Source organism: Vidua chalybeata, chromosome Z (assembly GCF_026979565.1).
Source record: "Vidua chalybeata isolate OUT-0048 chromosome Z, bVidCha1 merged haplotype, whole genome shotgun sequence".
In the NCBI taxonomy this organism is placed as follows: domain Eukaryota; kingdom Metazoa; phylum Chordata; class Aves; order Passeriformes; family Viduidae; genus Vidua; species Vidua chalybeata.
The window spans coordinates 18,854,097-18,866,751 of NC_071570.1; the positions used below are offsets into that span (position 1 = coordinate 18,854,097).

A 12,655-nucleotide genomic window follows, 5' to 3' on the forward strand; every position below is an offset into this window, starting at 1 on the left:
GCTGTCTGTTTCCTCCATGTAATTTAACTGTGGTTCAAAACCACAAAATTAGCTCAAACTGGGTGTCTCCAGGGATGGACCCTGAACAAAGGAATTCCTGACTTTTGTACCCCCACAATCTGTGTATACTTGTTTCACTGGTGATATTTGTTCTTGTTGCAGTCTCTGGGTGAGCAGCCACCCCCCCCCCCACCCCCCCGTGCCCTCTTTTAGACAAAGGGCCCATTGATAGTTCTTTGCCTGGGGCTCCAGATATTTCCCCCACACCCAGGGCACAATGTGAAACTAGGTGCATTCTGCAACATCAGAATTGGTTATTTCTCTGAAAAAGATTCCTTAAGGACAATGAAAAAATTCAAGTATGTCAGAAGCTGTTATCATACTTTTAGGTGGCCTTAGAATAATAGCATTATAGAAGTTAAGGTTGAAAAGAACCTCTAAAATTATCTTCATCTGAAGGTCATCATGCCCACTAAACTATATTATGAAGTGCTGTGTCTGCTTGTTTTTTGAGCACTTCCAGTTATAGCGACTCCACTACTGCCCTGGGGAGCTTGTTGCAAAGCTAAATTACTCTTTCAGTGTAGAAATTTTCCCTAATATCTAAACCTCCACTGGAATGCCTTTCACACATAAATGTATAGATAGAATTAAATATTCTGGGTTTTTTCCCTGGTTGGAAACACCTTTAGAAGAGTTAAATGCTGACAATGACATAACTCTCTGCTCTTTGCAGGCCTCAACCTCCTAGAGGGGCAATCCCGACCCATCACATGGCAGCACTTCCAAATTGTAGACAACGATGACATCCAAAATGTTCGCTTGGTCACAGTTGATGGCTTACAGCACGGGCGACTGTCAGTCAGAGGTAGGTAATTTCAACTGCAGAGACTGGAAAAATCTCTATGATAAAACAACAGTTCTGCTCCCTCTGCTGACCACCTTCCCCTGCTACAACCATGCTAGGCATGGGTATTAAAACAGGAATGGTCAAGAAATTAAGTATTTAAATCTTTAATTTCCTAACATATGTTTACACTCCAAATGCAAAATTTTAAAGAAATCAGCTATGCTTTCATTGAGAAACATGATTTCAGTTCTTACCTTTTTGCTTGCAGATGTTAAGGAGTATCAAGTGATTTTGTTTTGTTGGCAAATACAGACAACATTTGGATATAGTTGTTACTGGCAGCTTTAAGGTTTATTTTAAAAAGTTGAAATTAAATAAGACTTCTAACTCATTAGCCTTCTGCATTATCAATATTACTAGTTTTGCTCTCCAGCATATCAGAAAAAGGTTATGTAATGGAAATCACTCTGCTCTTGGCAGGGTGAGAACATATTTCCACTATCAATGCTGAGTTTTTTTGATAGTTGAATGCATTCATGTAAAATGCATAATCTAAAGACATAGAGAAACTATTTAAAGAAAAAGAAAGGTGGTGTTTTGAATAGAGCAAACATAGAAACTATTCAGAAGTAAACTTAACTCCTGGAAACTCCTGACAAGTAGTTCAGTATCTGCAAGATCATCCTCCTGCAAAGCTACAGAGAGGAACTGTGTGTTGTCAGCAGTACTGGGTGGGTTCAGCCCCAGAGACAGTGTTAGGAAGACTGTGCAGCCAGTCAGGGCCCATCTCCTGGTGGCAGTCCTGCCCTTGCTACTGCATCTCAGGGTTTCTCAGGCTACCATGCACCAGTCAGAGGTGGGTATTTTATCTCCAGTGACTATGCCTTATTCTCTTCTGTCTCTCCTCATACTAAGGAAAACATCACCACAATTTTTTGCAATTATCTTTTTTTTTTTTTTAAACCTTAGATGAATGCTTAGCTTCTTTTCTTAGTGGCCCTGGGAAGATCATACCTTTTTAGTGCCAGCTTGTAGTTCTTGAATTCTTTAGCTTGCCTGAATATTTTTCTATATGCATAACATTTCTGGTGAAGCAGAGGTATAAAACTGTCTTATTACAGATCATAACCTCAATATGCCAAAATCCCTACATCATTATATTTTACTTGAAATGAAATCCTGATCTTTAATTATAAAGATATTTTTAATATATTCTTTGATGCTTAAAATGCCTGTAAAATGTTCTGATAAGAAAGTAGAGGTTGAAATTAAAATGGAAACAATCACAGTTAAAAATCCTTGATGTCTTCAGTCAGTTACCTTTAGTGACATTTGGAGGATTTTCTTTGCTCTCACAGTTACAAAATTTGCATTCTTATCAGCTATTCCAACTCTTACAAACTTTTTTTTTGGTAGGTGAAGTTACATTTGATTTTTGTAGTTAGTAATAGTTGTTCATCTCTCTCCCTCAATAATCTTCATATTAGTGGAAAGATACTTTTCTGGGCTGAACCACACATTTTTGATGTGTTTTCTTCCACTGTTTTGACAGGAGGGAAAGGATTCATGTTCACCGTCTCTGACATTCAGGCTGGAGTTGTCCACTACCATCATGATGACAGTGATTCTACTAAGGACTTTGTGGTATTTAGAATTTTTGATGGCTCCCACAGTATTCGCCACAAGTTTCCAGTAAATATCCTCCCTAAAGATGATAGCCCTCCATTTCTGATCAGCAATGTGGTCATTGAAGTTCACGAGGGACAGACAATCCTGATTCAGCGCTCCATGCTTCATGCTTCGGACATGGATTCCAGTGATGACTACATACTATTCAATATTACCAAACCACCACAGGCTGGAGAAGTCTTGAAGAACCCAGGACCAAACTTGATAGGTAATGAAGCACATTCACAAAAGCACACTTTTCTTTGTCCCTTCCTTTAAAAAATGCAATGCTAATTAATGTTGGTCTCTGTACTGGCATAACTGTCCCTGTGTACACAATTTATCCTGTAATTCTTCCATTCTGAGTCCATTTTCCTGCAGTACTTTAATCTGTAAAAAGTATTTGGCTAATCAGGAGTTAGTTTACATACAAGGATCTGTGACAAACTCAGAGCTAAGACATGATCCTAATTATGCTAAATGATGAGAAAACTCTTCTTCCATGTAACAACACAGAAATTCCTGTGCTAGGCTGTAGAGGCTGCTAGTCCTGCAAATTCTCTTCTGACTTTTGAACAGGGCTTTCAGCCTGTTTGCTGTGTTGCTTCATTCTTCAAATGATCTTTAAGTGACACTGAAAAGAAGTTGATGGTGATGTTCAGAGAACATGGAATACAGTGGGAGAATATTTCAAAGGACTTGCTCCAGTTAGGGTGAAAAAGAGGACATTATACTTCCCCAGTTACTTGTACAGCTAATGCATAACTTCAATGTAGTATTAAAATCATGGAGTGTTCAATAGAAGATGAATTCTTCATTTCAACAGGGTATTCTGTCAACAGTTTTCTTCAGAGGGATCTATTTAATGGAATGATTTATTATCATCATTTGGGAGGAGAAGTGTTTGAAGATTCCCTTGAGTTTGTGCTATGTGATAGCCATGATCCTCCAAATCTCTCAGAGCCACAGGTACAGAATGGAAGCAGCTTTGCAGTCTCCTGAATTTTTTCTTCAAATGGATGATATCTTACATGTTCTGACAGGCTTTCAAATAAAACTGGTATAGATTTTTTTCTGATGACAGTAATCACCACAAACTATGTTCTTCAGGGTTATTTCTTGTTCTTGCTTTCAATGGGGTAATTCTCTTCTTGGCTGAATAGAGACAAATTCATCGAAAAATCTTCTTCCTATGCTATAAAACGAAATGTTGAAAACAAATCGTATTTGGCTACAGGACAAACAAATTAAACAACCCACCGAAGTCAACTGAGAATAGACTACTTTTTTTCATGCAAGAGCCCAACATACTGAATTTAACTGTGCATTTAATTTAAAGGGAAACCTCTAAGATTCAAAAGCTTTGCCTTTAACTGTTATATAATTACATTACTCATGTGTTGATGATATGGCACAACAGTCTGTATCTTACAGTCCAGTGATCCACATCTGCACACACATGTTGGTAAACAGCTACTTGGGACACTCTCTTACTGAGAGCAATGGCTGATGATTCTACTGTCTCCCCAATTCCAGGTGATGATGGTTCACATTATCCCTGTGGATGATCAGCTACCCAGAGAAGCTCCAGGAGTGACCCGTCACCTGCTTGTTAAGGAGACTGAGATTTCTCACCTAACTAAGAAACATCTCCACTTCATAGATGTGGAAGAGCAAGACAGGGAGCTCACATATACCATAACCACTTCCCCTTTTTTCTCTTGCACCCATGGGTAGGTGCAACCTGACATACCTCTCACATGGGACAGGGGAATAACCCATGTAAGAGGAGCAGCCTCAGTGGCAGCCTCTGTTTGTTGAAAGTGCAGGTGACAATAGCTGGATGCAGCTCTCCTGTTGATGATTAAGGGTAAGCTAGAGCCTGAAGCAACAGAGTAATACACAGAGTAATAAAAAACAGGTAATTCATAGTTGAGCAAGAAATAAGAAGCAGTAAATCTTGTGAAAAACTTCCTGTACTTTTGTTTCATATGAATTTTACACTGACTTGTGGGATCCTGTACAGCCTCAAGCACAACAGCACCTTTCCCATTAGAATGGGCCTTACCTGTGCCTGCCCCAAACTGGGACCAGGAGGTGCTGCAGCTTTTTCAAGAATATGTATCAGACACTCCTGATTGTGGACTAGGAAGATGTGGAGCACAAAAACAGGCAAAACACACTGTGGGAACAAGGGTGCAGTAGCAGTTTACATCACTGGTGCTGTAATCTCAGAGTATCAGCAACAATTTGCTAAATGAAAAGTTTTAAATCCAGAAACTGCATGGTTTAAGCTGAAGATCAACACTTTCAACTTGGACCTTAAGCAGCAAAGGATCATTATGTAGCTGGGGAAGAAGGCTGTTTTCCTAATCAGTCAAATAGCCACATGGTTATCCAGTTTGCTGGTTACTGCTGTTTTACTGGGTTGCTGGAAACTGGTTAATTTCAGAGTTTATAAGATGCATGAAATTAGAAATAATTAATTTTTCCACTTAAGGATAAATGCAGGTGTGCGAGTAATAATAAAACTGTGATGGACTAGACTTGCAGGTGGTGTAAATAGTATCTGGGGTGTATAGAGACACTTGCAATAATTCCAGAGCTTGCTTATAAGATGATTTTTCATGATCATCCTGAAAAGTATTTCTTTTGGTCAGTTTTTTGTGGTAATGTTAAAATGGATAACGAGGATGGAAGAAAGGAAAATATTTTTCCTTTCAATGCATTTGGAAGTGTGAAGCTAATTTGAAATGCAAGACTGAGCTACTTTTCTTGTTCTTTGGTATTGCTAACCAAGATGTGACATACATATTTTTTTGTAGCTACTCAGATGCTGGGAAGCTGTTTATGGTGGACACCATCCCCAGACTGGTCAAGGATCCTGCTGCTCTTGCACTGCAGTCATTTACTCAGGTGTGTTATGTTACCTGATACCATAATGAGTTCTAAAAAATTTTCAAAAGTTACAAGTGCGCAGCTTTTATTTGACAGGAAAACAAAAGGTGAAAACTGAGGAACAGTACTATCACAATCTCTGCTTAAGAAGCTCAAAACTCTACTATTCCAATACCAGATTTAAAAACAAATTTCTATAATGTTTCAGTTTTGCAATATGTCCTAAAAACCAGGAGCTTGGGTAGGCTGAATTTGGCTTCACATGATGAAAGAGGAATGAAAAAGTATGCAAAATGTGGAAATGAGATCTTGAACAGTTTTTTGCTTCATCTCAGTGTCTCCACCAGTAGACGTAGACCATGATAGAACAGGCTGGAAGAGACTGTAGGATTTTGTAGTTCAATTTTCATGCTTTTGTAGTTTGACAAATAATTATCACTAAAGTGTCCTATTTTATGTCCTGCTTGTATGGTTAAAGCTGCATAATGATCATTGCAGTACCATAGTGAGAGCTCTGACCCTACAGATCCTAAACCATGTGCCTAATATGAGTATCTGGATACAAGATTTTGATGTTCCTATCACAGGCCTGTCCTTGCCATTCAATACAGGTCATGCAGTTACTATTCATACTAATGAGAGCAAATGTCAGCTGCTATGGGAGGTGTTAGCTTTTATGAATTGTTTATTTTAAAGTCACAGTTAGAAAAGGTCCTTGGACCAGCATTTTGAAAGGGATCCATAAAGAAGTTCAGGCCATCACCTCTGCTATCGCTTCTAAACCGTATCTGTATTTTTTTGCTACGGGTTTGAGTACTCCAACCTGTACTTACCTAATTTGTACCTAAAGATGCATTTAATCAAGGTATGGCTAGTAGCTAAAGAGTACATGCAAAATTTCTAAAATTTATTTTGATGGCTGGATATCACCTAAAGACAGGATGATAAAGATCCCTAATGTCATGAATTACGTATACCCCCATTAACTCCTCTTACATGCACCCCTCTTCTCTTTTTGTAGCATGCTGTGAACTATATGAAAGTTGCTTACATGCCACCCCTGCAGGACATCGGACCTGAACCTCAGCAAGTCCAGTTTATTTTTTCTGTCACCAATCAGCATGGAGGCACTTTGCATGGGATCTGTTTCAATATTACAATTCTTCCTGTGGACAATCAAGCCCCAGAGGTAGGGTGGTAGTTAGGGTAGGAGCATGAGAAGGAAGGACTTGGAAATTGCTTTGGGTAGAAACAAAATCAGAGAAATGTTCTGATTTTACTGAGATAAAAAATGAACTTTCCATGGGATCAGGGTTTCAGAGTCTTGCACACAGCTTGCATTGGGATAGAAGTAGAAAGTAAAATCTGGTGAGTATGCAATGTCATTTCTTGTGCTAAGCTGAGGATGACCTTTAGCATCTCTATATCTGTACAAAAACATATATGTTGCATCTTGGTTAGCAAAACTGCATTCCTATATTTTGTGTTGCTTATTGCCTATGGAGGTCAGAAGACTTCAGGAATGGAATGAGAATTAGGATGCATATATTATAGCCCACTGTTGGTGATTTCCTTAGCTTTTTCTAAAACAGCAGAAAGAAGTATATCCTTTGTAATATTTTTTCTTAATATGTCATACATCCTTATAGCACAGCAAATGGGAAGAACTCTGTTTGGTGTGTGTTTAGAGGTACAGCAGCACAGAAAGCTCAGCATTTCTCCTCCCTGCAGGTTTTTACAACCCATGTGAGAGTGCAAGAGGGTGGAATGACCCCTATTACAGAGGGACACATTCTCATCTCTGATACAGACACGAAACGAGAGCATCTCTTCCTGCTCCTGCAGAGGCAGCCACAGCATGGGGTAGTGGAGCTGGATAACGTTCCCATGAATGGAGGTGACAGGCTTTCCTGTGAGGACCTGCGTACCCTGGCAGTCAGGTTAGAAGAGTGGTGGCTGTCTTTTGCAGTGGCTGAGGCTCTCAGTTGAATGAGCTAAAGCCTGAAGTGCAGAGGTGCAGAGGCTAGCAATGCTCACCGTAGCTCTGGCAGAGCTGCTCCAGGACAAGATTGCTGGCTGAACCTTGGGATTGCAATGTCACCATGAAATGAACTGTTGAGTGGCCAGGAAATGGGAGTCAGCATGCCTGCTGTAAATAGATTTCTCTATAAAAGTGCTGCTCCATGCAGGTGAGGAGGCAAATTCTATATTCAGCCATGCATTTCCTGTGAAGAAGACACTGGTGCCAGCTTTTTTCTTTTAAGGAAGTTGTGTATGTATTGAACTTGGTTTGTTTACAAGAAAACTTTTGTTAACATTAAGGAATGTCGAGAAGAAAATTTTGCTTCTTTATTTGTGGCAAGAACAAGACATGACACACGCATGCAGGGTTAGAGCTTCCTGGCTCTTTTTCCATCTGGTAGAAAGTAGGCATTTACCACAGTCCTGAAATACATGTTTAGTAAACACCTCACAACCATCCAGGATGTAGATGACAAATCCTTAGGGAAACCTTTTTCCTGACGGATAAAGGGTTTACTTTGGGAGTTTTCTTCTTGTAGGAGACCCCAAAAGCCCTTTGGAGAAACTCTGATTTAGAATCAGCAGTGATAGGTGTGCATCCTTACACAGGGAGCAGCTTTTTATACTGGGAGGGATACACATTGTAGGGCATGATCAGAAATCATGGATTCTTTCTATCTGTGAAAAATTTGTATAGCTCTAAAATCTTTTTTTCCACAGATATCGTCATGACGGCTCTGAGACTCTCACTGATGATGTTTTCTTTGCAGCCACAGATGGTATCCATTTTGTAGAGTTCATCCTGCAGGTCAAGGTCAGTGTGTTGAGTGTTTCTGAGAGCAGCTGTCTGTGTGGAGGCAAATGGTTCAAAGCTTGGCTTATGAAAGTCCTTGCATTACCTTGGAAACAGGAGGATAATGGATATGTTAGGCTTCCATTTCAACCCTAGGTTTCAGGTTCATGTGGTGAATTTAAGAGGAGCTTTGACTTGCACTTTGTACTTAAGCTATAATTATCTAGTTTGGTTTACGTACGTCTTTTATTCTTAATTCAGCTGGTTTCTTTTTGCTCATAGAGAAAGCTCAGTGTACTCTGACAGTGGCATCAAACTGCTAGTTTGAGCTGCAAAGCAGTGTACTGAAACACCTGGCTTCCACTGAAATGAACAGTAAGAAAATCTTAAATTATTTTTCTGATTAGGTGTTGCCTGTGAATGATGAGCTACCTGTTATGCAAACAGGCCTTGTTCCTGTGCTCCACTGCCTAGAGGGTGAAGAAGTAATCCTCTCCTCAGAGTACATTTATGCCACAGATGTGGACAGCGATGACATGGAACTGATGTTCATGCTGGCCCGCCAGCCCCATCACGGGGTAGTGAGGAAAGCTGGCGTTGTCGTGGATCGTTTCTCCCAAGCTGATGTCATTGCTGGTTTAGTCACGTACAAGCACACTAGTAAGTGAGCTAAGGACAGAATTAGAATGAAAGTCAGACAAGTATTAGTAAAAAAAATCTTAACCTGAATCCATGCCTTTGCAGAATTCCAGTAGGAACTTCTTAGAAACCCTGTGTTGTGACTAGGGAAATAGATAAACTGTCTTTAAAAGAGAGTTGTCTGATAGACAGCTACTAAATGTTTTAATATGTTCTCCAAATCCCGGCTTGAACTGAAAATTATATTCGAACAAGTATATGAAAGCATCATAATCCAGGAGGAACTCTTTCACTGTTGCTGACAAAATATCTTGGGCTTTTTGGACAAAATTAAGTAGAAACTAGAGTATTTTGGTGTGTTTTATGACAGTAAAAAACCTCATTTTTACTTCTTGCTTGCCTCTCCAGATAGAAGGCTATCTACTTTGGACAGCTCATAGTCTTTCCATACCACAAGATAAAGGAAGTTCTGACTTTCTTAATGAGAAACAAAGTGTTTAAAAAGGCTTTATTTTGTAGATTTATTGTTAGTACTTTTTTTTTTTAATTACTGGCAGAAATCAAGGGCTGGTTAACTCCCTTTCTTACTTAAATTGATCCTTTCATTTGGATGAAAGAGGTTATCTTTCTACATCTCTGAATAATTGCTTTAGTGTTTAGTTTTCTCCCCAAACATCCTGGTTTTCTGTTTAATTATTCTGTAATTCTGTGTTAGCATGGAGAATAGATGTGATATTTTCAAGCTTGGCACTGTCTAAAATGAACAGCTGGTATTTGAAAAGGAAGTACTTAATTGTGGCCACCAACAACAGACTTTTCTTCTGCATTCTAAAGATATCACAAACTGTATTTCAATGACAATATTTTGCAGGGGCAATGAAGTTTTACTTTCAAGGGTGTAGCGTTTGTGGTTTTCATTTCCAAATTTCTAATATTAAATGTGCTGTCAGTAGGTATCATAAGAGAAGTCTTATGTCGCTGCCTTTCCTTTGCAGGTTGCTTATTAATGATATCTTGCAGCAATGCAAGACACAGGCTTCCAGAAATGCTGACTGACAGCTGGAATACTCTGAGCCCACAGATGCTTCTTGCAAGGGGTGGCTGTTCCCAGTCCTGTATCAGCCGACATTTTAAATGTGATTGCCTATAGGCATAATATAAAGTACAGTAATAAAGTACAGCAATAAAATACAGCCCTTGTTATAGTCCATTTTGTAAGGATAAGAAGCATATAGGAATAGATACATTACTTGCTATACTAAAAAGTTTTCTTTTGAAAGAGAATGGATATTACCATTTGTCATAGAGGAGCACATATATAAAAGAAAGATTTTCCTACATTCCTTGAGAAAGAGTGCAGAAAAAACACTTTTTCCACACAATATAGATTTTGTACATACATTAGTGCACAAAGAACAGAATCTTGAGGACTATTAAACGTTTTATTATAACGTAACATAATATCATAACATTATAATTATAACATTACAATTATTATAACAATACTAAGACTCTTTTCTATACTCTCTTATTATATCATAAAAGTGAGCTGGTTAAAATTAATTATGAACAACAAACCAAATCTCTAACCAAGCATCACTCCACCAGTCAGAATTAAGAATTCCAGTAATTTTACTGCTGCTTTCTTTTTCTTCTGACTTGATATTGAAGACTGTCCTTGCAGGATAAAAATTAGTCATCATGAAGTTTTGGTAAATAATTTCTTCTAAATATTTTTTCCTAGGTGGTGAGATTGGTAAATAATTTCTTCTAAATATTTTTTCCTAGGTGGTGAGATTGGCCTGACTCCTTCAATTGAGATCTTAACCTTGATTGTTTCTGATGGTGAGGCTGGCCTAGATGTGAAAGTCTGCTGCTACGATGGACCTCCTTCTCCCCCACTTTCACGTGATGATCCATTTCCTGTCTATGACCTTAACATCACTGTACTTCCAGTGGATAACCAGTCTCCATCTATTGTAACCGGTGAAAGCTTCCTCTTACTATAGCAGTACAAAGTGGGCTACCCAGTACTGTAATGGCTAAAGACTCAGGGTGGCTTTTTTTGTTGTTTGATTTTTAACATTAGAAATAGTTACTTGAGATCAGCATACAAATGATTTGTATCAGATTTTTTGTCAATTTTATTTTCATTTGCTTGTACAGTGCAAACACCCAATCTAGCTGCTAGTGCAAGTATGAATTTGTTGCTCTTCAGCTGCATGTTTAAAGCATGCAGTTAGAGATGAGAGCACTCAGATCTGCCCCCCCACCATGCCTACATGCTGATTGCTGCATATGTATGCTATGTCTAGGTGAAAGTGATCTATATCTTGTCCCTGAACTCATGGCCCAACAGGTATCAGGTTTATACAGGGCAAAAGCATAAACATAAATTGATATATTTATTTATCTTTGTGTGTAGAGCATAAAACAGAAATTTGGGGCTTACATGAAAGGACAGAATCATTATATTTAATTACTTTAGAAAATAAAGATAAAAGCCATACATTAATAGATGTGAAGCCACATTTTCACAAGTAACTCTTGTGAATCTAAGAGTCTCTTCAGAATCTAAGAAATTAAGTTGAAATGGAAATAGAGTTCATAATGTACATCTAGTCCAACTGCAGCCTGTTATGTGAAATTTCCTGGGCTTTTTAGTGTGGTTTGTGGTAAACATATTAAAAGTATGTTTTCTATATGCTTGTGTCTTTCAATGTTATTTGTTTGTAAGTATCAGGTATATGTTATGTATCTCAGAGAATATTTAAGCATATGTATGAGTAGTTTTGTAATTTGCAGGCGCTCACCCAAGTAATGTTCTGGAAATGAAGCATTGTGCCATCAGGGAAATTAAGCAGTGGTGCATGAAAAATTGTTCATTATGAGCAGTTCTTAACAGCTCTCATGTGATTAATTCTCTGACAAACAGAGGTAACAACTGTTTCTGAGCAGTATATAAACCTTAGCTAATAACAAAACCAGTAAAACAATTTCATTATCCCCTTCTTCTCTACTTCTGTGATGGAAAAAGCAGAGATATTGGTGAAAGCAAAGAAGAAAATGTTAAACCAAAACCCCTCAGTAATTCAGTATTTGTTGCATTTCCCCCTTTAGTTATTATTTCCATTGTTATTAAAACAAACAACAGTAAAATCAGCTCATGACCAATAGTGCTTAACATGTTTTTTGTGCACAGGTGCAAGCTTTGTGGTGGAGGAGGGCTCCTCAGCAGCCCTTACTATCAAACATTTGTTTGCCACTGACCCTGACACCACTGCAGATGACTTAGAGTTTGTGTTGGTTTCTCCTCCCCAGTTTGGTTACATTGAAAACGTACTTCCTTCTCCTGGGTTTGAGAAGAGCAACATTGGAATAAGCATAGGTAAGTCTTAACAATTTAGGATAATCAAGCAGATTAGATCTGGAGGGCTTGTGGAAAGCTCTGCAGTGGACTCTGGTGGTGCAGATACAGGTGTGAGCATTAATACGGGCTTATTGAGGATCGCAGGTGCTGACAAATGAAGGGCATTGAGACTTTGTGGAGGAGTTCAAAGGGAGACTGAAGCAATGCAAATGTGAAGAATTGGCCCTTGAAGCAAACAAGGCAATCCTTGTTTTATGCATCCAGCTGAGATCTATTAGAAGTCACTATATGAGATATTTGCTCTCCCTGCCTTCCTCTTCAGTCCCCCATGAAAAGCTCCAGTGTATCCCTTCACCTACACATCTGTCAATTAAATGCAGTAGCCTGGGTCCCACATTAGTTTCCAAGGCAAAGT

At 38.7% G+C, this 12,655-nt stretch overlaps 1 protein-coding gene across 1 annotated transcript in view; it reads left to right on the top strand.

Moving 5' to 3' along the window:
• Positions 1 to 12,655, top strand: part of FREM1 (FRAS1 related extracellular matrix 1) — a 57,524-nt gene that overhangs the window by 10,478 nt on the left and 34,391 nt on the right. Inside the window, exons 7-17 of the mRNA XM_053932728.1 lie at positions 737 to 868; positions 2,403 to 2,747; positions 3,345 to 3,487; positions 4,055 to 4,251; positions 5,344 to 5,434; positions 6,438 to 6,605; positions 7,148 to 7,356; positions 8,159 to 8,252; positions 8,639 to 8,891; positions 10,659 to 10,856; positions 12,073 to 12,258. Of these exons, the coding sequence (XP_053788703.1) occupies positions 737 to 868; positions 2,403 to 2,747; positions 3,345 to 3,487; positions 4,055 to 4,251; positions 5,344 to 5,434; positions 6,438 to 6,605; positions 7,148 to 7,356; positions 8,159 to 8,252; positions 8,639 to 8,891; positions 10,659 to 10,856; positions 12,073 to 12,258 (2,016 nt within the window). The remainder of the gene's footprint in view (positions 1 to 736; positions 869 to 2,402; positions 2,748 to 3,344; positions 3,488 to 4,054; positions 4,252 to 5,343; positions 5,435 to 6,437; positions 6,606 to 7,147; positions 7,357 to 8,158; positions 8,253 to 8,638; positions 8,892 to 10,658; positions 10,857 to 12,072; positions 12,259 to 12,655) is intronic.